The sequence below is a fragment of the Equus caballus genome, chromosome 2 (assembly GCF_041296265.1).
Source record: "Equus caballus isolate H_3958 breed thoroughbred chromosome 2, TB-T2T, whole genome shotgun sequence".
Lineage (NCBI taxonomy): Eukaryota > Metazoa > Chordata > Mammalia > Perissodactyla > Equidae > Equus > Equus caballus.
The window spans coordinates 98055127-98080613 of NC_091685.1; the positions used below are offsets into that span (position 1 = coordinate 98055127).

General features: G+C 43.0%; 1 protein-coding gene across 10 annotated transcripts; it reads right to left on the minus strand.

Annotated features, from left to right (window-relative positions):
- Nucleotides 1–862: 862 nt before the first annotated feature.
- Nucleotides 863–23723, minus strand: NOCT (nocturnin). 10 transcript variants are annotated; one of them, XM_070258997.1, is made up of 5 exons: nucleotides 23117–23585; nucleotides 13262–13362; nucleotides 6952–6988; nucleotides 4001–4270; nucleotides 863–2853 (listed from the first exon to the last, which is right to left on the minus strand). In XM_070258997.1, exons 4-5 carry the CDS (start codon nucleotides 4260–4262, stop codon nucleotides 2018–2020), a joined length of 1098 nt encoding a protein of 365 aa, XP_070115098.1. In that variant the 5' UTR covers nucleotides 4263–4270; nucleotides 6952–6988; nucleotides 13262–13362; nucleotides 23117–23585; the 3' UTR covers nucleotides 863–2017. The 10 variants fall into 10 exon arrangements, with proteins under 10 accessions (XP_070115098.1, XP_023492312.1, XP_070115096.1 ...); XM_023636544.2 differs by lacking the exon at nucleotides 23117–23585 and adding an exon at nucleotides 13812–13903; XM_070258995.1 differs by lacking the exon at nucleotides 13262–13362 and having other exon boundaries at nucleotides 23117–23562.
- Nucleotides 23724–25487: the final 1764 nt, after the last annotated feature.

The window sequence follows — 25487 nt, forward strand, 5'->3', positions numbered from 1 at the left end:
CAAGGTTTATGTACTCCTAAAAAACTCTCACTGTTTACATAGAATGCTCGCATAATTACATTTTAAATGAAGACAAACACAAAAGCACCAGATGACAAAAGCACATTGAAGTAAGTGCTTAGCTTACTGCTGCTGTGGTAACGCTGAAGGATAGCTCCTAAGCAGAGTTCCATGTGGGTTTCCCCCACCTCAGTAATTTACAGGCACGTTTCAATCACATGTTCATACTTCCAGAGGCCTTTCTGCTCAGTGGCGTTCCCGCCCACCTCTAGCCCCACCCACAACCCATAGCCTGTTATTTGATATGCTGGTGAGCAACATTTAAAATTCAAACATTATTTTGGCTTTGATTCTCATCTAGATTTGCTTGCTTAATTAAGGCTGTCATAATTTCTCTTCAGGTTCATGTACTTTGGGGTAGGTAAACAATCTTTAATACCTGTTCAAATAAGTATTCTAATCAGTATTCTGCTTCTCAACAACAGATGATTACCACTAATCATGCTAAGATTTGAATGAAATGGCACTTGGTACAGATGTTCTTCCTGCTTGCTATTCCTTCCAGGTAGCCCTGTGAGTTGGGGTACACAATGTGTTGAAAAGCTCATTTGTTTTGAAAAGTGGTTCCAATGCAGAATATCTGGGTGAACCATTTTGGGGAACTCCAGCCTTGGCGCTGAGAGATACCACACAAGCAGAGCATAGGTGCCTTCAGTGCGCGGCTATGGATCCCCCTTTGTCCACCTTAGAAATGAAGGTGTGTGTGTAAATGGATAGTGCAGGCTGCCACATTAACAGTATTAAAAGATCCAGTCTACTCCCAGGTTCTTTTTAGACTAAAAAGACAAGATAATAAAAGTGGTAGCTTTAAAAGACCATTTATTAATCTTAAATATTTACAACTCAAGGATTAAAATATTTATTAATTACCAATAGGTTATTTGCTGGGATTTTGTTTGCAAAGGGCTTCACCTGTTATCTTTACCTTGTTTATTTCTGATGGAAGAGAATTCCAGGTTGCTTTCTAACTTTTTATATTCTTCTTTCTATCAGTCACCTGGCTGAAATTTCAATGACAGCCTCATTAACAGACTTTCTAGTTTCCCACCTCTGAAAAAAAGGTCCCACTAACTTCCTTAGCCACTGCCACGTAACAGCTCCTAAATAACCTATTGTGAAAAGCACATTCTACTACAAATAACAATGACATTGAGTGACCTCAAATATATACCAATAGCATTCCAATGGAAAACTATAAATGTGTAACAGTGATTAAATAATGAAAACCGATCGGTCATGGAATCTCTTCAAGAAACACAATGGGGAACATGGAGGCACAGCAAGGATTATTTATGAAGAATGTATCAAGGAGACCTGATATTATTTCCACTTAAACAACAAACTAAAACGCTTCCAGCCTAAATAGTTCCTTCGCACACTACTATTTTGTTAGACCCCAAATAAAAACATCTTAAAGCTTTAAGAAAATTACTATAAATTACTCTATAACTTATGTTTTGCATGGTTTTAAAACGTTCATAATGCTATATTAATTTTACATGAAGATATAAAAAATAAATATTGCCATGCATGTCTTGTTGACATTTAAAAAACCCACAAATAAATAACTTGAAATGCTGTCTAAAGAAATTGCTCCTGCATACTTATTGTTAATTATGGAGGACTCAAGCAAATCTATTTTTATATAGCATCCTCAGACTGAAAAAGCTTCAGAACAAGCCTAATTTAATGCCCTTAAATGATCAAAATGTAATGCTAAGAAGGGAAAGAAAACACAAGCCAATACTGGAGTGCAAACACCTTTCTCGCTGTAGGTCTTAATGGAAAAGGTTTGTGAACTAACTAAGGGGATTTCCTTCCCAAGGGCATGCTGGAAACGAGGAAAGTAAAGTGAGAGAAACTGAGAATCCTTCCTCAGGCAACTTCTTATCCTATTTCAGTTTCCTGAAACAGCCCTGGTTAAGACTCTTGCGACTAAAAAGACACAGACAAGTGTTTATAAAAGTCCATCAGGTTCCTCATTAAAGCTGAAGTCACAGACTAGAGACAGGTGGTCTGAAGGATAATTGAAGGATGGTAGCCGGTTGGGTCCAATCTGTTCTTCCGTGAGCAAATCAAGAGCTGACCTCACACTTAGAGCGTGTTTGGAATACCAGATATAATCCAGGGTGTGCCGGCACTCCCCTGAGGTCCGGATCTTCCAGGTAGTGTATGGAGGTTCCGACTGCCCATCAGCACTCAGCAGCTTGTAGGCGCTGTTCAGATTGAGGCTGGAGGAGGCAAAGTGTTTGTAGACCTCCTCTGTTGGCTCTGCATTGAAGTCCCCACAAACAATAAGGGGAATCTTGGCTCCTTGAGTGATGTTCTGCAGGTTCTGGAGAAGGTCACAGCCTTGAGCTGATCGAAATCGCTCCCAGCCAGTACGTGCTTTTAAGTGGGTGACAGCAATGCAAAACTGTCTACTGGACTCCTTGCACTCTAGGGTCTGTGCAATGGCCACCTGATTGGTTTTCAGTGTCATGGCTGTCAGCCTAATATTGGCACTATTGACTAGCTTGAATCGGTTTTGGAGAAAGAACAAGGCACAACCATCTGGTCCATTGTTGTGCTCTACATCTAGACAAGGTGACCAGGGCTTGGGGAAGAACGTGCCTTGATAGCCCAGTCTACTGAGGAGTGGTTGGAAGGTGTCAAAATAGTGGTCCACCTCTTGGAGGCACAATATATCGGGCTGGTAGGCTAGGATTTCTTCTAGGATGAGACATTTCCTTTCTTCCCACTTGAGCGCTTCAACAGGGCACTGTACAAAGTTGTCTTTGCCTTCTCCAAGAGCTGAAATAAAAAAGCCAGGCAGTTGTCAGCTAATGCAGAACCATGACTGCTAAGTACCTGGGAGTCTCCTTATGTTTGACACTACTCAAGCCCCTCAGAATGCTTCCTCTGCTTTAGATGCTCCGGGTGATTCTTCTCTGTCTAAACTGCATTCGCTTAACTTCTTACCATCCAGATGAAGCAAGCAACTTATTTTCTTTCATAGTAAAACTATTTCATGTAACTGTATTCTAGGACATAAGGTCTTAGATTTTAGCCTTAAACAGTGTTCTTTGCAGTCCTGGGATCTAAACTATGTCAGATGAAATACATATATTTAACTCTATAATACTGCTTTCACCACTGACCATAAGAGCCGTAAGAACTGACAGAGACACCACTCAAAATGAATGGGACCTATTTTAAGTGGGTAGCTTTTCCTACTTATGGATGAACACCTGGAAAAAATTAATGAATCAAAGATTGGAAAGTCAAGGAGTACGCCCTTCTTTTCTAGGGGAAAAAAAGTGGCCCTAGTTTCTTAAAATTTTAATTGCTACATGAGAGGCAATACTAGATAAAGTTGAGTGGCACATCTGTGTTTTAATTCAGTAGACCCTGGAAAGGAGTCCTTTCTACCATAACAAAGTAATAGAGAACTGAAGCAACGTCTCTTTGGCCTCAATTTACTCAGATGTGTCTGGCCCCAAGAATACCCAGACTAACCAGTACTGTCACCCAGCTCCCATTCCCTGCCGAAAGTTCTATGTTGCCCATTCAGTAGACTCAGTTTCTCCCTTGCAAATGCTATCTTACTGCTGTGGACTGAGAGCTGCAGACAACAAAGTTTGAGGCTGATAAAAGACAGGGTCCTTTAAATTTAGATGTGCTGGGAAGCAGACAGACTTTCATTGCACTTGGACAGCCTACAAACACGGAAGGTAAGAAATAAATCTTGAGTTGCCAGATTTATTATTGAAAACCAGATGACTCCCTTTCCTAACCTCCCCTTCTGGGAGCTCCTCATGTTGCCCTAGTCACCCATCCGACGCCTCCATCTGCCCACACCTCTTCCCTCCACATGAGACATCAGTGCATTGAGCATGTGCAGAGGCAGAAAGGCAGTCACCAGAACTCAACTGCTCAGGCACAAAAGCATCGGGCATACCTTGGGCGAGGATGTTCCACTGCATGACCCTAATAGGTGGGTGGCTACTGGGGCAATCTGTCCTCAGATCCACAAAGTCCCTCTGGAACCGGGGAGGTCGAGTGTGCAGGACAGCCCTGCATTCCTCAAGGAGCTCTTTAGGGTCAATGGGCTCCAGCTGTTCTGGGTCAGGTGACACCAAGTACTCTGGGTGCTGGGAGGCAGCGCTGCTGTTCAGTGTCTTGGCGAGAGCACTATAGAGTCTGCTCGTACCGTTTCCCATGGAACACGCTACGGGAAAGGAAAGCACAGTTACACACTCAGCTCCTTTTCCTGCCTTTCTTCCAGAAGATAAAGCATTTTCTGTCCATCGAAGCCAAGAGCTCAATTTACAGCAATGTTGCCACGTTCACATAAAAAGCCATTCTGCAGAGGTGGATTAAAGGAGTTTCCAGGTTTTAACTGTCTCCTAGGACAGGTAATTGAAATACTACTCTTAAAATTGGTCTCTGATTAACTAAGATAATTATTTCTTTTAGGGGAGAAACACCTTGATGTTTATGACCTCTTCTAACCTAGGATTTGTCTTTATAAACTCAGTCTTATGAAAACATGGCTAGACAAAATCTACATTCCTTTTCTATATATTTTAATAAGAACTTGAATACCAGTTTGTAAAGAGCCAGATGTTAGAAAGCCTGTTAATCCTGGAGAAGAGATTAGGTTGTTGCAGGCTGCTGCTCCAGCCATGTCATCCATACAGATCCCTTTGTGTTGAAATGGCTGGATTCAATCCATAACCCAATTCTCTTAGATCTTAACTGTAAATCAGGGCTCTGGCTTTCTATAGAACTCTGAACATCAGTGAGCAATATAGTCTAATATCAATTGTCAGATTTTTTAAAAACAAGAAAAGGGGTTCGGAGGGAGAAGCGGCAGTTGCCCCCATTTCCTGGGATCCTGGAAGGAGAAAGGGTGAGGAGAGGTGCAGGAGGCACACTGGCTTCAGTGCACTTTCTAGTGCTCCATGTTTTACCCTAATAGATTATAATCCACTAAGATCAGGGCACAATCTTCAACTCATTAGCATGAGGAAAGTTGTACTTGTCATCTCACTTGTAAGCACTTGACTGCTCTTTTAGAGATCAACCATGTTTTGTCTTCATTATAGAATAAATTAGGGGCAAGTTTTACTTGGAACAACTTCCAAGATTCTGTACATGACGAATCTTGGTATGGAAGAATCTGGACTTCCTTCCCATATCCATATCCTTGCCTTGAAAGATACAAAGTTTTCTTTATAAAATACATTGTCAGGCTAATTGCATCTGACTGAAACTAGCAATCAATCAAATTCACTGTGGCTGGTCACAAAAGCAAATTCAAATATTTACCACCAAAAGTCCTTAAGCATTGAAGTCAGTAAGCATGCAAGCATGCTCTCTATTATTTCCTTTCATCAACTTGAAGTAACTTTTATTCCCCAGAAAGAAAATTAGATTAAGGCAAAGAAACACAAACTACTTTCCCCCAACGTACATTTAAATGTTACGTGCATCTGCAAGCTTGTTCTTTCTGACACATGCACATGCACAAATGCACGCACACTCCTGTTTCCGAAATGTTTGATGTGAATATATTAAATTCTTTTTAACTAATCTGAAAGAAATTTTCTTCTTGGCTGGAAGTACAACTTTGAAAATCTTGCTTCTGAACTTCTAGTTTAAAAAAAAGCAGTTCAAGTTCCTACAGGTTTCTCAAGCATGGTTTCCAGATCAGTAGCATCAGCCTCACCTGAACTGTGGACCAAAGTGTCACAGGGCACCAGAGCAAACTCACAGGGGCACCCTGGGGCATTTCGATTGGAAACAAACAGCAATATTTGACATCTGTCAGGCTCTAGGCAAACTACTAGCTTGATGTAGTTCAGTTTTAAGAGGAAGGCCCCACATCCTTTTGATGACATATCTTTGCCAAGCTGAGTTTCGGGGTGGTTACTGTGATATAAAGCAATACCATGTGAAAATGAATGTGAAAAAGGGAATAGTGTCCAATAGGAGTCCAAGGTTTGAGGAGTTATGTGAAACCAGAAAACCTATCCTGGACCACACTTTCTTCTAAAAATTTAGAAAACCTTCACATAAGGAGAATAAGGAACAGTATAACATCCCTTCAGACAATGAAAGCATGCCAGAAAGACATGCCCAAAAACCACATCAAAACTGTATCCTATTGTAAAATGAGCTAATGGTCATTAAGAAGATGACAGAATAGCTTAAATCAGAAAACTCAGAAATGAGGCAACAAAAGGAATTAGTAACAAAAAGGAAACTAGGAGATAAACATTTGAGAGACACTGGCAAATGTTGTGTGCTTATTTTAAGCAAAGAAGATCCAACATATGGTTAACAGGAGTTCTTGTAGTTAAACCAATGCAAGAAATGAAACAAATACTAAAAACCATAGATCAAAAAAACTTTTAAGACCACAAAGTTTCAATCATGCAAGACAAATTAAGTTCTGGGGAGCTAATGTACAGTGTCAGCATAATGACTATAGTTAACGACACTGTATTGTACACGTGAGACCTTCTGAGAGAGGAGACCTTAAGTGATCTCACCACACACACACACACACACAAAACTTAACTATGTGAGGTGACAGATATGTTAATTAGCTTGATTGAGGTAATCATTTCACAATGTATATGTATATCAAAACAAGGCATAGTACGCTTTAAATATACACAATTTTTGTTAATTATACCTCAATAAAGCTGGATAAAAATAAAATGGTTTAAAAGAAAAATAATTATGAGGTTAAAAAAACATGTATTGTGGATATATTCAAACATCAATACATAAAGGTCTGCCTTTGTTACTCTAAAAAAAGAAAAAAGGAAAAAAAACACTCAAAAGAAAAAAAGCCCAATACAATACTTGAAACTACATATTGAAAAACACATCACATACCTGAGAATACCAACCCAGAATGACCAACACCAATTGACTGTAAAGAAAAAGAAGAATATCCCTTGGGCATCTAGGAAAACCAGCAAGTAACTTACAAGGAAAATAAAATTAGTGCATCACCAGACTTCAACTGCAATGTTTTATGCCAGAAGTAAATGCAGTTACATATTTGAAATATACAAGTCAAACTTCATCTATGGGGCTCATCCACATGTGAGCCAAGGATTTTATATCCCCCAAGAGCTCTTCCTGAGGAAACTACAAGAGCAGAGGTCGGCAAACTGCAGCCAGAGGTATTTTTGTACAGTCCTCGAGCTAAGAATGGTTTTAAAGGGTTGTTACACACACACACACACACACACACAAATATGTGACAGGATCATTTTAGGCCCTCAAAGCCTAAATGTTTACTATCCAGCTCTTTTCAAAACAATTGTGGCATCTCTGGAACTAGAGAACAAGCTTCAGACCAAAATGACCAGCGAGACGGTGATGTAAGAACTCGTGGTGAGCATCAAACATACAAGCACTTAGAAAATCAAGTCTAAATGAGGCTCAAAGACAGAGTACAGTATATAGTGCCTATGTGACCCAACAACAAACATATGAAGGTTTAGTACCACCAAAAAAAGCGGGGGAGACAGCGGGGGCCAGAATGAGGAAAGCATATTCAATTAAAGAATTTTAAAGTTTCCAATGATCATAATTAGTAACGACAGTACTATTATTCTGAGACTGCTGTGTGGCTTAAGGTGAAGCAAATTGGATAGTCTAATTCCATCATTTCCTGTCGTCCTTTTTTTGGTTTAGTTTTGGAAATGCACTTATAGGCTATTAGCTACAACACTAAAGGAAAACATTCTTGTTAAAGCCAGCTCATTTTGGACCAACAGCAGATAATGAGATCTGATCACCCACCTCATTGGTGACTCGGCCTCTGAAAGACTTTTGGTGGCTTTCAAAAATGAAATCTTCCCTCAGCAGACAAAGCTTTGCAGCAAACAAGCTGCAGCATGGCTAAGTACTAAGGCCTTGAATGGGATGGGCAGCAAAAGACCACTTCTAGTCCCACAGCTATCACTCTTTAGCTGTGCTCCAATTCTCCAGACCTGCTTACATATCTTGAAAATGAGAGCTTGTTAAGTGATCATAATTTCTTTAAGATTTTTTGGAAGGGGGCTAACCCCGTGGCCTAGTGGTTAAGTTCGGCGTGCTCCGCTTTGCAGCCCAGGTTCAGTTCCCCGGTGTGGACCTACACCACTCATCTGCGGCCCACGTACAAAATAGAGGAAGACTGGCACAGATGTTAGCTCAGGGCGAGTCTTCTTCAGCAAAAAAGATTTTTTGGAAAATGCACCCAGGTTAGAACAGCCAGCAACTTCAAAAGAACATCTCTATTATTTGCACTAGAGACACATATATTTCTCTCAATTAAGAAAACCTTGCAGGTATCATTCAGAATAACTTCCATTCCTCTTATATTTGAGACAAGAATGGACAAATCTGTTAGGTGTGATAATACTACTCAGGTATGGAATGTGCCGAAAATTTCCTTTTACAAAAAGTTTTACTGGCACAGACTTCTGCTCTTATTTCACTGTAGATTCATTCACCCAAGAAAGATGTCATTAGGCTAAAGTTTGAATAAGAGACTAGGTAGAGGGGAACTGTTAGGGAATATTTACTCTAGGCCTGTCTCTGCTCCTGAGATCTTACAGGAAACTGAAGGTGGTCCCCATGATGGACTGATGCGAACCTGAACACCAGATTATTCAGCAACAGAGTGACCCAGGCCATGCCTTCTAATACTGATGTACCTGAGAAGCTGATTTATCAATCAGCCTGTTGTACAGTAAGCATGAAATCAGGAGAGAGACGCAGATGGTCCTGAAAGACATGTCCACTAGTCCACCCTCCCAGACAATGAGGGCCTCCGATGTGCCAGGCTCTGTCCTCACTGTGCACTCTGCAGTGTCCTCTCGGGCGGTGGTCACTGGCAAAACTCTTCCTAATCTAATCTCACAGTCCTCAGGGACAATCTGTCTGCAGTATGTTAATTGTACATTCTCATTTCCCTATTCTCTGACTTTCAGGATGGGCGCTTCATGCCAATAAAAATACGTGTGATCTTTCCCTTCATGAGGTTAATAAGTGTTCGGAAAAAGATTAATATGCATGAACTAACGAGAGAAAAACTGAGTGTTTACTATGTAGAATGGGCTTGGGTGTAATAAGGGTTAAAACAATCAGGATGGATAAGAGTAATCAGAAAGACTTCACAGAAATGGGACTTCAGACATGCAGCTCTGAATCCTGACTACCACTTATGTGGTCCATCATAGGCAGCCCCATAACCCCGCCACACTCTCTCAAACACACCGACACACTCGACACCAGACACTACTCTAGCCCACGGGAGATACAGCAGCAAACAGAATGAAATCTGTCCGCGTGGAGCTTCTGTTGTAGCGGGAGAAACAAACAAGACAATGAATAGTTGGCCATATAGTGAAATGTGCTGTGGATCAAGGAGGCAGAGAGCGCCAGTGAGCAAGGAGGCGCTACTTCATATAGGAGGCTCCAGGAAGGAATTTGAGCAGAGACTGGAAGGTGGCGAGGAAATCAGTTAAGTCTTATGGAGAGCCAATGGAAGAACACTCCGGACAGAGGGAACGGCAAATGCAAAAGCCCTGAGAAAGGAACATGCTGGGCAAGGCTGGTGAACAGCAAGGGGATTAGAGTGATTTACAGAAGGAACAGAAGATGAGGGCCATGAGGCAGTGAGGACAGGGGAGTGGATGGTGTAGGGCCTTGCAGGCCACTCTAAGGACTTCAGCCTTTATTTGAGATGGGAAGGCACTGCAGAATTCTAAGCTAGAGTGAGAATCCGATTTACGTTAAAAAACAATACCTCACTGGCTGATGTATTAAAATACACTAAACTACAATAATCAAGGCAAAATACAGTGGTAGCTTGGACTCGTGGTAGCAGTTGAAGTGGTTGGATTCTGACAACCTAAAATTGAAGCCAACAAGTTTGTCTGATGACTTGGATGTGGTTTGGGAGAGAGAGTAGTCAAAAAGGTCTGCAAGGTCGCCGGCTCAACAACTAGAAGGATGAAGTTGCCAATCCCAATACAGTCAGGACGATTTGGTGGGGTCTGCAGAAAACAGGAGTGTGGCACTGAGATACGACTCATGTTCAGGAGAGAGGGGCAACGTGGAAATAAACAGGTGGGAGATGTTCGCGGACAGAGGAGACTCAAGTGAGATTAGAGAGAAAACAGGTCACAGGACCGAGCTCTGGGGCAGACCAGGGAAGATGTGGTGAAAATCTGCAAACATCACAAGGCCAGAGAAGTCGGAGAAAAATGAGAAGAGTATGATCTTCCTGGAAAGAAGGTAAAGAATGAGTTTCATCCATGAGGTGGTAATCTCCTGTGTCAAATGCTACCGATAGTTCAAGGAAAACCAAGGCTGTGAGAACGGAGCCGGATTTAGCAACACGGAACACTTTGGTGACTTTAACAATAGTGATTTCTGATTTTCAGTGGACTTATGAGAAGAAGAGGAAATAGTATAGAGTAGAGAAGTATTTTGAGGAAATTTTGCCCCCAAAGAGGAGAGAGAGGGAGTAGTGGCGACACAGTAGAGAGGAAAAAATGATGAAGCAGGGGACTTCTGGCATGATGGCATGAAGAAGCCGACAAATCCTCTCCCCAAAAAGCAACTATAAACTCGCACAAATCTGTCAAAACCAAGCATTTCAGTGCTCTGTATGGACACCAAGGGCATAAAACAAATATATCAAACTTCAGGTAAGAACACTGCTGGTCTGTCACATTCCTGCCCCTCCCCTTCAGCTCTATGAGAGCAGTTCAACTAGGGCAGCAAAGATATTGAATTATTAATCTAAAATCTCACAAAGAAAAGCCCAGGCCCTGATGGCTTCACTGGTTAATCTATCAAATATTTCAATAAGAAATAATACCAATCATTCACAAAACCCCATTTATTGCTTTCCATGTATAGCCACTCTGGAAGACAGTTTGGCAGGTTTTTTAAATAAATTAAACACAGACTTACCATACAGCCCAGAACTCCCTTCCCTGTGCAAATGGACAAACTGTGGTACATCCATCCAAAGGATGAAATAGCATCCAGTGAAGGAACAAGCTGCTGATTTGCAAGACTCATCCATACAACATGGATGAATCTCAAATGCATTCTCTATGTGAAAGAAGTCAGATCCTAAAAAGTACATATTGTATGATTTCGTTCATATGACATTCTGGAAAAGGCAAAACTATAAAGCTCGCAGGTTGCCAGGGGGTGGGGGAGGGAGCTGTGGCTGATTACGGGGATTTTTAGGGTGATGGATCCGTTGTGTACAGTACTAGGGTGGGGGATGCATGACTCTATGCATTCATCAAAATCTACAGACCTATCCATCACAAAGAATAAACTTTAATGCATGCAAATTTAAAATAGCAACCAGGAAGTGGAGGGATCTCAAGAGGGAATGCAGACTTCGACAAACGAATCAAACTGTATTACAAACGTATGACCATCTCACAGAGGGGGTTCAGGAAAAAAGGAGCTGTGATCTCAGTAACTCAGCTTGACACGTTCCCAACAATTTAAGACTTTCCTGGCAATATCGGTGGTGATATTAACTAATGTTATTTTTTTGTTATTGTCTAACACTTGGAAGATATGCATAACCCAGTTAATCAACATTCCCCAAATAACCAATACGAAACCATGTGGGGGTAAAAGATCCATTCAAAGTACCAGACAAATCAATGGATTTTAACATAACAGTATAAAAAGCTCATTGATATGGTATCAGATTCCACATTGCAAATAACTATTAACATAGAAACTAACACAAAGAAGAATATCCACAATTATCTAAAAAGGCTGCTAAAATAGTTTTTTCCAACTACATATCTGTGAGAGAATAGATTTTCTTCATATACTTCAACCAAAACAATCTATCAGAAGAGCAGACTGAACGTGGAAGCAGATAAGAGATCCAGCTGTCCCCTGTTAAGTGAGACTCGAAGAAATTTCCAAAAACGTAAAACAAGGCCACTCTTTTCACTAATTCCTTTTTGTTTTGGAAAATATAGTTATTTTCCCATAAAAATGTTATTCATGGTAACAGTGATTTTATTATATTAAGTGACTTGATAAACATTTAAAAATTTTTGCAAATTTTATGTCCTCCTAACATGATGGATATCAATATATAACCCACACAAACAAAAGTTCTTTGGGGCCCTCGATATTGTTTAGGAATATAAAGGGATCCAGAGAACAAAAAGTGAGAGTTTCTATTCCAGATCAATCATCACCTAAGTCAAGGAGGGACACAAACAAGGCGATCCTCTGGGAAGAAAATGAGAACTTTATTTTTTTATCTAACAAAGATGAAATAAAACAATAGATTGATTCATAAAAACACAGAGCACACATCGAAATTTGTTCTAAACTGAGAGCATATGATGGCAACAGCTGGGAGCTCGCTGCTGGAAAGCTGTCTCCCTCCTGCTCCAGAGACTAAAACTATCTCTAAATCAGGGAGAATCTTCCTTTAATTCTGTCCTTATATTTCTCATATTCAACCTAGATTTTCTATACTTCAAAATCAGTCTTCTCGGGGCCGGCCCCGTGGCCGAGTGGTTAAGTTCCCGGGCTCCGCTTCGGTGGCCCAGGGTTTCGCCGGTTCGGATCCTGGGCGCGGACATGGCACCACTCGTCAGGCCATGCTGAGGCGGCGTCCCACATGCCACAACTAGAAGGACCCACAACTAAAATATGTAACTATGTGCTGGGGGGATTTGGGGAGAAAAAGCAGAAAAAAAAAAAGAAGGTTGGCAACAGTTGTTAGCTCAGGTTCCAATCTTTAAAAAAACAAAAAAAAAGAGCATATTTAAAAAAATATCTATTCTTCTCATAAAGGCATATTACTGAATCAAATCAGAAGGGATGGAGAAGTCCCGGGTCACTTCTTCCTATGTTCGGTTTTTCTCCCTGCTTCCAGTCCCGAGAACATATGGTCCCGAGAACATATGAGTTTACTCATTTACTTCTCAAGGCTCTATTCTCCAAAACTTTCTGGTGACACATAGACATCATTTCAAAGCAAGTGCAAAACCCCAGACCAGGGAATTAATAACTAAAAGTGAACACTATAAAGACTTCACATACTACTTTTGCACTTATAACACTGGGTGCCTTCATTTCTTGCATTATTAATACTTTACTGCTATTTTATTTCATAGGATTAAATAATTCTTCTCACCCTTATAATAGCCTTTAAAGATGTGCCAGAGAATTCAGATTATTTAGATTCCTGAAATCCAGTAGTATGTAAACTTCCCGCATCTTTTAGCCATCCCTTTCCTAAAAAACAAAGCAAAAGAGAAGTGGGCCAACCACTAAAATACAGAATATATGTTTACCCTTTATACTACCAATTACTACACACTTCTAAAGCAACAGGCAGACCACACTGTGGGTTCCAGGGTGCCGACCAGCAGAGGGCAAGGACCAGGTTTAACGAAACCCCCTCATATCCGTAATTAGAATGCTGGATGAGAAGCTGACAGCCGAGACCCAGACTGCCTGCGCCACCCCTCCCAGGCAGTCCTAACAGCACTTAGAAATCAAGGCAGACACCTCTCCACATGACGCTTCTCCAGTTACCCAGCAAGGGCTTATTCTGGAGCTTGCCCAAACCATTCAGTTTGTGAATAATTTCCCTGACAATTAGTGTGAGTTTAGTCTCTTGAAATGGTGACTCGGCAAAAACGCTGATTAAAAACCAAAAAGGAAAGGAAAGCCAGGATTACCTGGGTACACAGCTGGGAAGCTGCTGGAGCTGACCAACCTTGGGCCCAAGATACCTCGACGAATAAGTACACAAAACTGTAAAGGACAGACGTCACAGGAAGGCATCACTGAGATAAGCCTTTGCTGCCATCTGCTGGCCCTGTGTTGAACCACCTCAGAGAGTTTAGACAGCTAATTCAGTTGCTAATTTTCAGTAGGCTTCTTAGAGGAAGTTCCAATAAATGTGGCCACCTTACGACAAGTGAGTGATAACACTTACAAGATAACCATCGACATTGACATAAAACAGCTGGGATGTTGAATACGTGGTATGTTTCATATTTACCGAAGAAATCAATAAATAAAGATTCACAGCCTCCATGCCTGCACAGCTTTATGAATCAAGCCCCCCAGGCTTCCTTTTTCCTACACCTGGGCTGCTTCTCTTAAGTTGCCCTGACAGTTGAACTACAATCCCTGTCCTTTACTCACCAGACAGTAAGCTCAAGGGCAGGACTTGGGTCTACCTTGTTTCCCACTTCCCGCAGGACCCAGCCCAGTGCCTTAAAAAACGCTGATAAAAGAAGGGATGACAAGTGACAGGAAAGTGACAGCAAACACTGCCGGAGGAATTGCCTCACACTGGTGGAGCACCTATGGGATGCTAAGCTCTTTCACCTGCCGATACCTGTTGCCCTCTCCAGAACTCCTTGGCTATTTTATAGTTGAGGACACTGAGGCTAGAAGTCTGCCTGGTCCTGAGTCACTATCACATGAACTCCATGCCTCTGTGCTGGTATGCACCCATCAGCTGGGAAACCAAAACTCAACACAGTGCAACAGGTCCCCTGCAGCTCCATGGGGTAAACGAACGTGACCGTCTCAAATTCTGCACGTGGGTGTGCGCTTGTATCAACTCCTGGGTCCTAGAGACTGGTTTCCACGTGCCAATTTAGGCAGATACTATTTTCTGGTGAGGGTCAAACATTTTAGTTAGTGACCAGTCTTCCAATTTCTGTTATGAGCACCCATGACTGAAGGTGGCAGGCATGCCCCGGGCAATTAGCAACAGAGTATGTTAGTACGTGACAGCCTTCCAGCTAAAGCTTCAACTTTCTCCCCAGTAAGATGAGGCTACAGTTAAGCAGGGGCCAAACAGTCATAAACATATGGACTCCAGTTAGGCTGCCTGGTTTCAAATCCTGGCTCCTCCTCTTACTAACAGGATCCTGAACAAATTATTTACCTCTCTATGCCTGTTTTTTTCATGTGGGGATCACTGGTAACCTACTTTACTGGGTTACTGCAAGGATTAAGCGAGTTAAATTAGATATACCTAGCACACCCTCAGTAGTCAGCTAAATGTTAGCTATTCTGTTACACTTGTGAAGCTCACGTGCTGGGTTCAAAGAGAATGCTATCAACATTTGAGAGCCCAGCACGTGCCGCACTACTTCCATGTATCTTCTTCACTCTTTCCAGCAGTCCAGCAAAGTAGGTATGGTATTCGCTGTTTTACAGACCCAGAGGCTGAGGTTAAGAGATTACACATTTTCTCAAGATTGCACAACCAGGAAGGGGTCTGGCCCTCGAGAACGGTCCCTGCACCTTGGACTGCTGTGCATCAGCATCTCTGACAGGACTGATACTGAGTGAGTCAGGACAACTGCATGGGCCGGGCCACACAAAGGAATAAACAGAGGTCGAATTCCAGCGCCACCGTCTGTCGACGTCACTGCCATCACGGCATACACTCTGGCACCACACAAAGTGTACAAAGCAGTGCAGTGACCTGCACGGCATGACCAGACATATCAAGTGACGGTCACGACTCTCAACCTAACGTGTCTAAAAATACAAGCACCTAGACAGTGTGACAATCCAAACGACCTTTCTTTGCTAGGCAGCAAAGACTAGACAGGAACACTAAAGTATTTTCCAGACAAGGCTGAGCCATGCCTTCAGTCATGCCAGATTCATCCAGAAAATATCACTAAGGAAAAAGAAATCCCCCCACAATAAAAGCGTAGGTTAACACATTTAATTGGTGCTCACTTGTTAGCTGGCTGGCCAATCACTGCCACATGCTGGGCTTTTCTAGCAGCACGCTCTGAAGTGAAACGTCAAAAGGTAGAAACTAAGAGAATCTGGTGGGACAACTGTTCTCCACTAAGACGTCAGGTCTGTGTTACTTCATGATGCCCAAGAAAACGGTCCATTGTCACAGTTATGAATGGCAACATGAAAGCTAAAAGGAGAATTTTGCTGAGAGTACAGATTCCTCCCTTGGTATCAAGGGTCCACAAACTTCGGCCCGTGAGCCAAATCTGGCCAGCATCCTGTTTGTGTGCTGCCTGTGATCTTCTACATTTTTTAGTGGATGGGAAAAAATCCTAAGAATAATATTTCAGGGGCCAGCCTGGTGGTACAGCGCTTAAGTTTGCATCTTCTGCTTCGGCGGCCCAGGGTTGGCCGATTCGGATCCCAGGTGCGGACATGGCACTGCTTGTCAAGCCATGCTGTGGTAGATGTCCCACATATAAAGTGGAGGAAGATGGGCACGGATATTAGTTCAGGGCTAATCTTCATCAAAAAAAAAAACCAGAATATTTCATGATGTGCAAATTATGAAATTCAAATTTCAGTGTCCATAAATAGTTTATATATTGTCAATGGCTGCTTCCATGTCACAACAGCAGAGTTCAGTAGCTTAACAGAGATATACACCTCACAAAGCCTAAAATACCAGCTGGTTCTTTCAAAAAAGTCTGCAGACCCCTAGTCTAGATTATATTGAAATAAAATTGTATAGTCAGTTTACATATATTTCACAAAACCAATGAAAGATCTTCAGTCACTTAAAATAGGGGAAAACAATTTTTGTATATAAATTTCCACAGACTTTCTTGAATAATTAAGGTACAGGTAGGAAAAGAATCATCTTTAAAAATTGGCAAAGAAACTGTCAATGGTTTTAAAACCTCTATTCCTACGACTCATTTTTAAAACAGGAACTGATATTTGCATACAATCAGTAGGTCTTCCGTCATGAAGTGGAACATATGTTTACTGTCACTTCTTCCTAAGAGCTTTCAGGAATAAAGTACAGGTATTCAAGTTTTTTTAAAAGCATGAAACAATAATATGGTAAAACAAGAAAGAATGCCATCAATGAGTCAAAAACTTGGGAGAATTCCAGGAAGACAAAACCAGATCTGAATTAACAGAGAAACAAGAGTGGAGGCAAATGCAGTACAAGCTACCAAAGGTAAATACGGTTCTTCTCAAGGGAGCTGTGAACAAACACCAAGCTGAGTCAACAGAGACAAAGGGCAGGAGAAGCTGAGGGACAATTGTCGGGGTAATTCATTCAGGAACGGCATTTGAAACAGCTGCACACTAGTCACACCGCTTCCCCTCTCTCAGCCAGACAGAAGCTGGCAAGGGTGGCTTCTGCCTGCTGGAGACAGAACTAGAAAACACTTCAAAGAAAGTGGGCGGCCTGCCTTGGAAGGGCTCCCAGGGGTGATGGACCTGAAAGAGCAGCAGACCAGATCAGGAGCTAACTGTGGACCTCAGACATCTTTTAAAAGAAGGGTGAGGAGCCAGATTCCAGAACACAGAAAGAAGCCTTCCTTGGCTTGGCAAAGGCGGAGGCCTGCAGCCCACTCTCTCTCAGGCGTTCTACAGGAAGCCTGGCTGTCTACCCTCCACACAATTTTCCTACTGACACGGCAAGCAAATGGCTCTCCCCTTCAGGACACAGGCCTGAGGGAGAAACAGGCATACGTTATTTCCATATATTTAAAACTAAAGGAACAATATTATGGACACAAAACAATAGGCTGCTACAAAAAAGGAGCAATCAGAGAACTAGAAAATGGCTAGAAATTTAAAATCACTGCAAAAGAAATGTTCAGGGACTCTCATGAAATAAAGAAGAGATAAAGACATTAACAAATCAGAAGAGACACAGAGGATGGATCCATATGGCCAACAATCTGTCTAACGGGAGTTTAAGAACAGGAGAACCCAGAGACGAAAGAGCGGATAAAACAATCCAAGAAATAGAAATTTTTCCTGTGCTAAAGAAGGGTACGTCCTTAGATAGAATGGGCTCACCTGACGTGGAGACATGGATCTTGATGGAACTCTGAACACCAAAGATAAGAAATCCTATAAGCTTCTAGAGATAATACAAAGACATTTAAAACTCTGAGGAAAAATTTTTATTAATGGGCATGTGTTACTTCTGTAATTTAAAAAAAACTTTTATTCAAAAAAATCATCATGACGGGGCCGGCCCGGTGGCACAGCGCTGAAGTGCACGTGTTCCGCTTCAGCGGCCCAGGGTTCGCCTGTTTGGATCCCAGGTGCGGACATGGCAGCGTGTGGCACACCATGCTGTGGTAGGCGTCCCATGTATAAAGTAGAGGAAGATGGGCATGGGTGTTAGCTCAGGGCCGGTCTTCCTCAGCAAAAAGAGGAGGATTGGCAGCAGTTAGCTCAGGGCTAATCTTCCTCAAAAAATTAAAAAATAAAAAAATCATGATGAGATTTTTCCAAATAAAATTCAGAATAATGAACCACGTCAAAGAGAAATTTATTTTAGAATACACCTCAGCAAATCTGTGTGACCTCCAAGATTTGACAGATGAACATCGTCCTTCAGCAGTCCCTCAAGGACAGTTAACATCCACGCAAGCAAAGCATAAGGAAATAGAAAGCGATTATATCCAAGGTGTCATTAGAATCTGTAAAGTAATTTACTTTGTACTCTGTACTGGATGAGGTATTGAGAGTCATAAGCATCTCTGCAGACTGGCAAATGGACCGGCCCACGTACTGGAAGCTCAGCGTTGGGGGAACGATAGAAAAGGGAGAGGAAGGCGGCGGCGGAAGGTGGCGGGGGAGGACGCGACAAGACTAAGGGACTTCCCAGACATCCTACTGCAACAATTCTCTACTTGCATTTTGGCTGCATGTAACTTTTAGGCACTTATTTTCATGGACTGCTCATACTACTCCAATTCTGAAGATGGAATAAAAATAGTTTTTAACTTTTCCTTTCTGCACAACAGCAGTCTCTTTTGGAGGCATTCGTCAGAAACATCTAGCAGGCTTCTAAGCCTTTAGTAAAGCAAGTCTCCTCTGGCTGTCCACCTGGGCTGTCGGTAAGTGGCTGTCTGCCGGGGCTCTACGTCAGAACCCGCAGATACTCAGACTCCACTTGCAGATATTAAAATTCAGATCTGAGTAGGGCCCAGGCATTTTTCTGATAGTGGAGGTAGAAAAAAGTATTTTGGGGAGACGTTCCAATCTAAAGGGAATAATTTTCTTCGGCCCCCTTTCCCCTGGACACTCCTGCCCACACCCCTGACACTGGGGAACCGGTATGTTTCACGTGTTGCTTTGAGACCACAAAGAGACAAGAGGACAGCTAGCTAAGATTTCCACTTGAGGTCTTACTTCTTCCTTTGGGAAGGCTGATTTCCCCCCATTCTAAGAAGAACAACAAATCCAAAACATTTTAGCTGCTTGTCAGGAAAGTACAAGCGGGTTTACCATGGAGCCAAATACTCATGCACATCATGCTTCGAGTTTCTAAGTGTTTATTCAAGTGTGATAACCATTCAAGTGGTTATCGAGGTCCTATAAATTCTGAATAGAGTGACTCCTAACACAGATGCTGTGCGTCTCCCTTCCTCCTCCTCCTTCCATGAAACCAGAACACAACTGCCTCACTTCTTTTGGAAGGCATCACAGAAACCTACATGGTATTGTATTTATCCACCTACCCACTCTGTAAGTCAGACAGCTACTCCATCGCACTTCCAGGACAACGTCAGTCTCAAGTTTTTTCTCACTGGACTTTCACAAATACACCAATTCCTTCCCTTTCTTAAAGCCCACTTTAGTTTAAGTAAACGTTCTCACTCGGGGGTCTCCTGAAGCGCCTGACGCCCCAAACTCAAAGATTAGAACACTCTTCCAGAATCCTCTCCAGCATTTCTCAAACTAGGAGGAGTGGAGCTTATAAAACACTCCCCAAGCTTTCCAGAAAGAATCACCTGGGGCACTTGTCAAATACACAACTTAACCAAGAATCTCCTCTGGAAAAATTGATTCAAGTAGGTAAGTGAAAGACAGAAATCCGTACGTTACCAAGCGTCCCGGGTGATTCTGGAAGCAACCTCTTTTCTGCCAGAGTTCTTCACCGCTCCCGTACCCTCCACTTCTTCCAGGCATGTGGTCTCCCGCTGCCCGGCACCCTCCTTTCACCTCCTCAAAGCAAAGTTTTACCAACAAATCCAGCCACCATGATTTCTCTTTCTTCCCAATTCCGGCTGCAATTAGTCCTGAGACACAATGTATAATATTTGGCCTTTTAAGTGTATTGTGTTCCATAAAACTTGTGGATCAATTGATATCCATTTATCTTCTTTATTTTTTCAGGGAAAGTCCAGTGTTAAGAACAAGCAAGGTTAAATAATTTAAAATGTTCATAAGAGTGTGCTGAATGTGATTCTGGAGCCATAGTTATTAACTCAAAAGCCCCGAAGAGTTCACTGTGTTTAAACTCTTACTGTTGAACGCTACACGAAAATAATCCCTTAGTTCTCCCACAAGGAAAGCAGTTCCTTTCTGCAGAAGCTTGATAATTATAAGCCTTCCCATTTCTTCTCATAAGCGGCTTATTCACATAGTTAAGGAACATACTAAATAAAGCCACCTCCTCAAATGAGCTGGTATTTGATTTTAAAACTGTACCAAGGAAAAGGCAACGTGTTCCAGTGGTGGAGAACAGTAATTCAGCCAACTCTTCATCATCTAAGGAGGAGGGACCTGGAAGACAGCACTTAGAAACCCACAGACGACTCGTGACTGTAGTCCATCCAGTACAGTAACTGTGACAACTGCTGCTGCTTTATGGGGGCTGCTGTTGGAAAAGATGGCGAAACACTGAGATCATCTCCAAGATCCCCGTTAAATTCTAATAACCTAGCATCTGATGACTCCAAACATCTTCCCAGGGACTTCTGACTGCCAAGGGGCATAAGTCAGGAAGGAAGTGACTATCAAATGGGGTCAAGTGTGACTCCCCTCCATCCCCAGCCCAGACCTCGTATCTGCATTTTTTTTAAAAGCTCCTAATGCTGGTTCTGAGGCACATTTTGCAAAGTGCCTCTTCTCTCACCCTGCCACATCCATGCCTCATGCCTTCCCCTCTTCGTTCCTAGCTTTTCTCAAACAAAATGTTTTAGTCTCTTTGAACTGTAACCATGCCTCAAATCCCAGCTCAAATGCCAACCACTTCTTGAAGCCTAAAAAGATCACCATTGCTGAAACGACTTCCCACTCTCCAGCACTCTAGTGCCATTTGCAAACCTTTAAGAGAATAAAAGATGCTTCATTTCATTAAACAAATCTCATCTTTGCGCAAATCTCATCTCTCTTACTGGCAGTAAGCTCCTCAAAGGCTGATTAAGGCTCACATTCTGTTACCTCTTGTAATAAAGCACCTACAGTGTGTGAGACATTCTGGAAAGACTTGAATGAATGAAAGCTCGAGCAGTGAGGGAATGAATGCATTCAAGAGTTTCTTCTAACAAGGAGCTGAAGCTAAAACTGCAGGAAACCGGAAAATTGCATAAGATTTTGTAGTAACTGTTTACAATAGTTAACTATGATAAAGTCTTTCAATTTATTTGTAAAACTAGGGGGTTTGAGAAAGTTCATTCAACACTGTTCTGTATTAGAAGCCTAAAACCGCAAACACTCTAGCTGAACCGACCTCTTTTTTTTTTTTTTTTTTTCGGTGAGGAAGATTGGCCATGAGCTAACCTCTGTTGCCAATCTCCCTTTTTTTGGTTTGAGGAAGACTGTCGCTGAGCTAACATCTGTGCCAATCTTCCTCTGTTTTAAGTGGGATGCCTCCACAGCGTGGCTTGAAGAGCAGGTGCCCGGGATCCAAACCTGCGAACCCCAGGCCTCTGAAGTGGAGCATGTGAACTTAACCACTGCACCACTGGGCCAGCCTCTGACCTGACCATTTTTTCCCTCAGCTAATAGCACAGCATCTCTAGCTGTATTACACAAGCCATCTGTATTCCCAAGACCTTCCTACTGACTAACTGCCTCTGAGGGACTGTGAGGGAATTTAAGATATGAGCAGATACAGGAGACTCTAACTTCTCCCACTTCAAACTTAACAACGTTCCTCTTGAAAACTTCCTGGAAGAAAAAACACTAACAGTTATTAGGTGGTACCCATTCTAACAGCCATTTCACAATGTGCCCAACTCCTATACAACTGGAAAGAAATCTGATTACGACTGTCAAGTTCACCCTTTCTAAAGAACTCTAAAGAGTTTAGGGTCTTCAAGAACCAGTTTAGCATCCTAATTTTAAAAGTATGTCTCAGCCTAAACACCCACCAATAATCTGAACAGAGTTTAAAGTCTTGGCTACAATCCCATTTTGGATTATGGCTTTCATTAATTAAAGAAAGCCACATTAAAAATATTCTTTCTGCTGCTCAATTTGTCCTTAAATTAATCCAAAATTTTCAGAGCAAAAAATTGTGGTTTATAATCTAGGATGGTTATACAAATGTCTTAAACAGCAATAGCTTAATGAACACAGCCAAAATACACTTTTTAGTGTGATGAAGTAATTGCCAGTTTTGAAAGAGAAACTTTCTCATTTTAAAACGCACGATTAATTTGTATGCAACGTGTGGCCACGATAATGTATCCTCAAGCAGAAACGGAGGTGGCAAAAAAGGGAAAGTCCAGGGTATGTGATGTATATAATTGGCTCTTGGCAAACGGAAGGCATCATCTTTACAAGATCTTAACCTAGGTATACAGGATACAGAATGACATAAGCATTAAGAGCGGAAGGCTCCGAAAAAACCCCAAATAAATGTAAAATGAGTCAATGTGTGTCTTATACACTGTTAACACTTTTTAAAAAATTCAGAACATCTAGGCCGTGCAAACTATATGATCAAATAAGAGTCGCTGTATATGACTTTTCGGCATAAAAATTTCCATAATTAGCGTAATAAGAAGAAAAACCAACACAATCTGCGGCCTCGGAAGGGGGAAATTTAACGTAGGTCAAGACCGAGGAAGACTGAACAGCACGGCATCCTAGGATCCAACGGGAACCTGAACACAGCGTTCTAGTTCTGAGCAGCCGTGATGCAAGCCCCAGGCGAGGGAGGGCAAGGGAGAGAGGAAAAGGGAGACAGACCCCGCCGCCCGGCCGCCCATTCATTCCGCGCGGGCTCCAGGTGGCGGCCCCGCCGCTCACTCACCTGTCCGGGAGCACGACCTCGCGGCGCCCGAGACCGCGGAGGCCGCCGCCAGGAGCCGGGGGGACGCGGGCCGGGGGGCGGCCGCCGGCGGCGGTGACAGGAGGCGCAGCCCGCGCGCGGGCAGGCGGCGCAGGCGGGGCGCGTCCCTCTGCAGCAGCGCGGAGCAGAGCCGCCGCGGGCTCTGATACATGCCGGGCGCCGCCGCCACAACCGCCGCGGCCCCGCGCGCCGAGGACGGAAGCCGGCCGCGGGCGAGGCCGAGAGGGGCGAGGGCAGCGGGCTCTCGGGGCCGTCCGAGCGAGGCTCCCAGGCTCCTTCTCGCCCGGCGCAGGTCCGGGGAAGTCCTGGGCAGGAGAGCCCGAGAGCGAGGAGCAGGAGCGGCGGCGGCAGCAGCACCGTCTGCCGCGGGCTGGTGGGAGCTGGAGGGTAACAGGCCAGCGCAGCGCGCTGACAAAGCGGGCGCTACCAAGTGGATCCTGGAGGGGGGTCCCGGGGGACCGGATGCCGGCGCGACCAGGCTGGGGTCCCTAGACCCGGGGTAATCCTACTTTGAAAGGAAGGACATCTTAAGTTGTTTGTAGGGTGGAGGCTGTTGGAGGTCTAAAGTAACAAGTATCCATTGGAGCGGTTTTAAAGAAATGACCCTCCCCTTCCGCTGGCTGGAATGGAAACGCCCACAGGCGGGGAGTCCCGAGACAGTTCCAGGGCTGTGGCCCTGGGGACACGTGTGTGTCCGAGTGGAAGGCAGCATCCGTGTGTGTGTGTGAATACGGCGAAGGGTGTCCGCCCCGGACCCTTTCTCCGGGATATGTTGCGATAAACGAAATTAGGCACGATAAAGCGCCGACTGCGGGCGAGGGCAATGTGGAATATGACAACGTCCTTTTTCCTTAACGATGCTACAGGCAAAGGGGGCAGAAGGTGGCAAAAGAAATCAGACCAGAAAGCCCTACAAGGCAGATTAAGATCAGTGCGACAAGTTTGGCGGCAGGCTTTAACAGGCCCGGGGGTTTCTAGAAGGTTTATTAGAAGAATTGGCATTTGAGTTGGGTCATGACACTGGGGTCTAGAATTTACATATGTGGAATTTGGGAGGTGAGTGGTGGTGATTTACACATGAAGAAAAGAAATAAGAAGAAAACCCTGGGTGTATTTAAGTAAACAACTCCTCTCAGTTATGTTGGATGGAAGCTAAGGAGTAGGAAGACAGATGCTTAGATAGGTTATACTGTGGCAGGCAGAGATTATACTAAACTTAATTTGATAGGAAACGGTGAGCTGTTGATGTGAGCTGGGTAAGGATATGATTAGGGCCGTGCTTAAATTGAAGGTTATGTATCTCTGGCACATGAAAAGGCAGGAGAGAGTAGACCAGCTGAGAGAAGATATTCCAGACCTGGATCTGGTACTGGAAAAGAATGGATGAAGAAATAGATAGATCGGGCAGGAAACGATGACTAACCAGGAATGGAATCGGGGTGAGGGGGACGGACACTCATGAATGGATTCCTTTCTGAGTGACTCCGAGTGAGCTAGAAATGTTTCCTTGTTGGTTTCCCCATGATTTTGCTGATTCTCCTATCTTATGGGATTGGAAGCTTTTCATTATCAAGTATATTAAAAATATTTTTCAGATGTGGGTTGTATATCTAACACCTGGAGGGTGTGGATGAGTCAGCTGACACAAGTTGATCACAACTTCTGTGAGACAGCCCATTGGCAAGTCATTAAACCCTCTTAGTCTCTAGTTTCCTTATCTATAAAACAATAGAATCACACCTGAGTCCTTAGGTGAAATAAAAGGTGTTTTGCAAATAAAGCAAAATGGTGAAATAGAAGCTAGATGATGGGTATATGGGTGTTCACTTCTTTTTTTTTCCGTATGTTTGGGAATATTCATAATGAAGTGTTGGGAAAAAAATGCTTTGAAAAATTAAAGGTACTGTTCAAATATAAAATGTCATTATCAAAAGGGATTCAAAGAGCATGTTATCCTGAAAGTTGGTCAGTATTATTGTTTTTTTAATATATTAAATACCATATACAGCAATCATAAAAATATAAATTAAAATTTACTCACTTTATCCTGGGCGCGGACATGGCACTGCTCGTCAGACCACGCTGAGGCAGCTTCCCACATGCCACAACTAGAGGAACCCACAACGAAGAATACACAACTATGTACCGGGGGGCTTTGGGGAGAAAAAGGAAAAAATAAAATCTTTAAAAAAAAAAAAAATTTACTCACTTTAGGGGCTGGCCCGGTGGCCCAGCGGTTAAGTTTGCACATTCTGCTTCTCAGTGGGCCGGGGTTCACCGGTTCAGATCTCGAATGCAGACATGGCACCGGTTGGCAAAAACCATGCTGTGG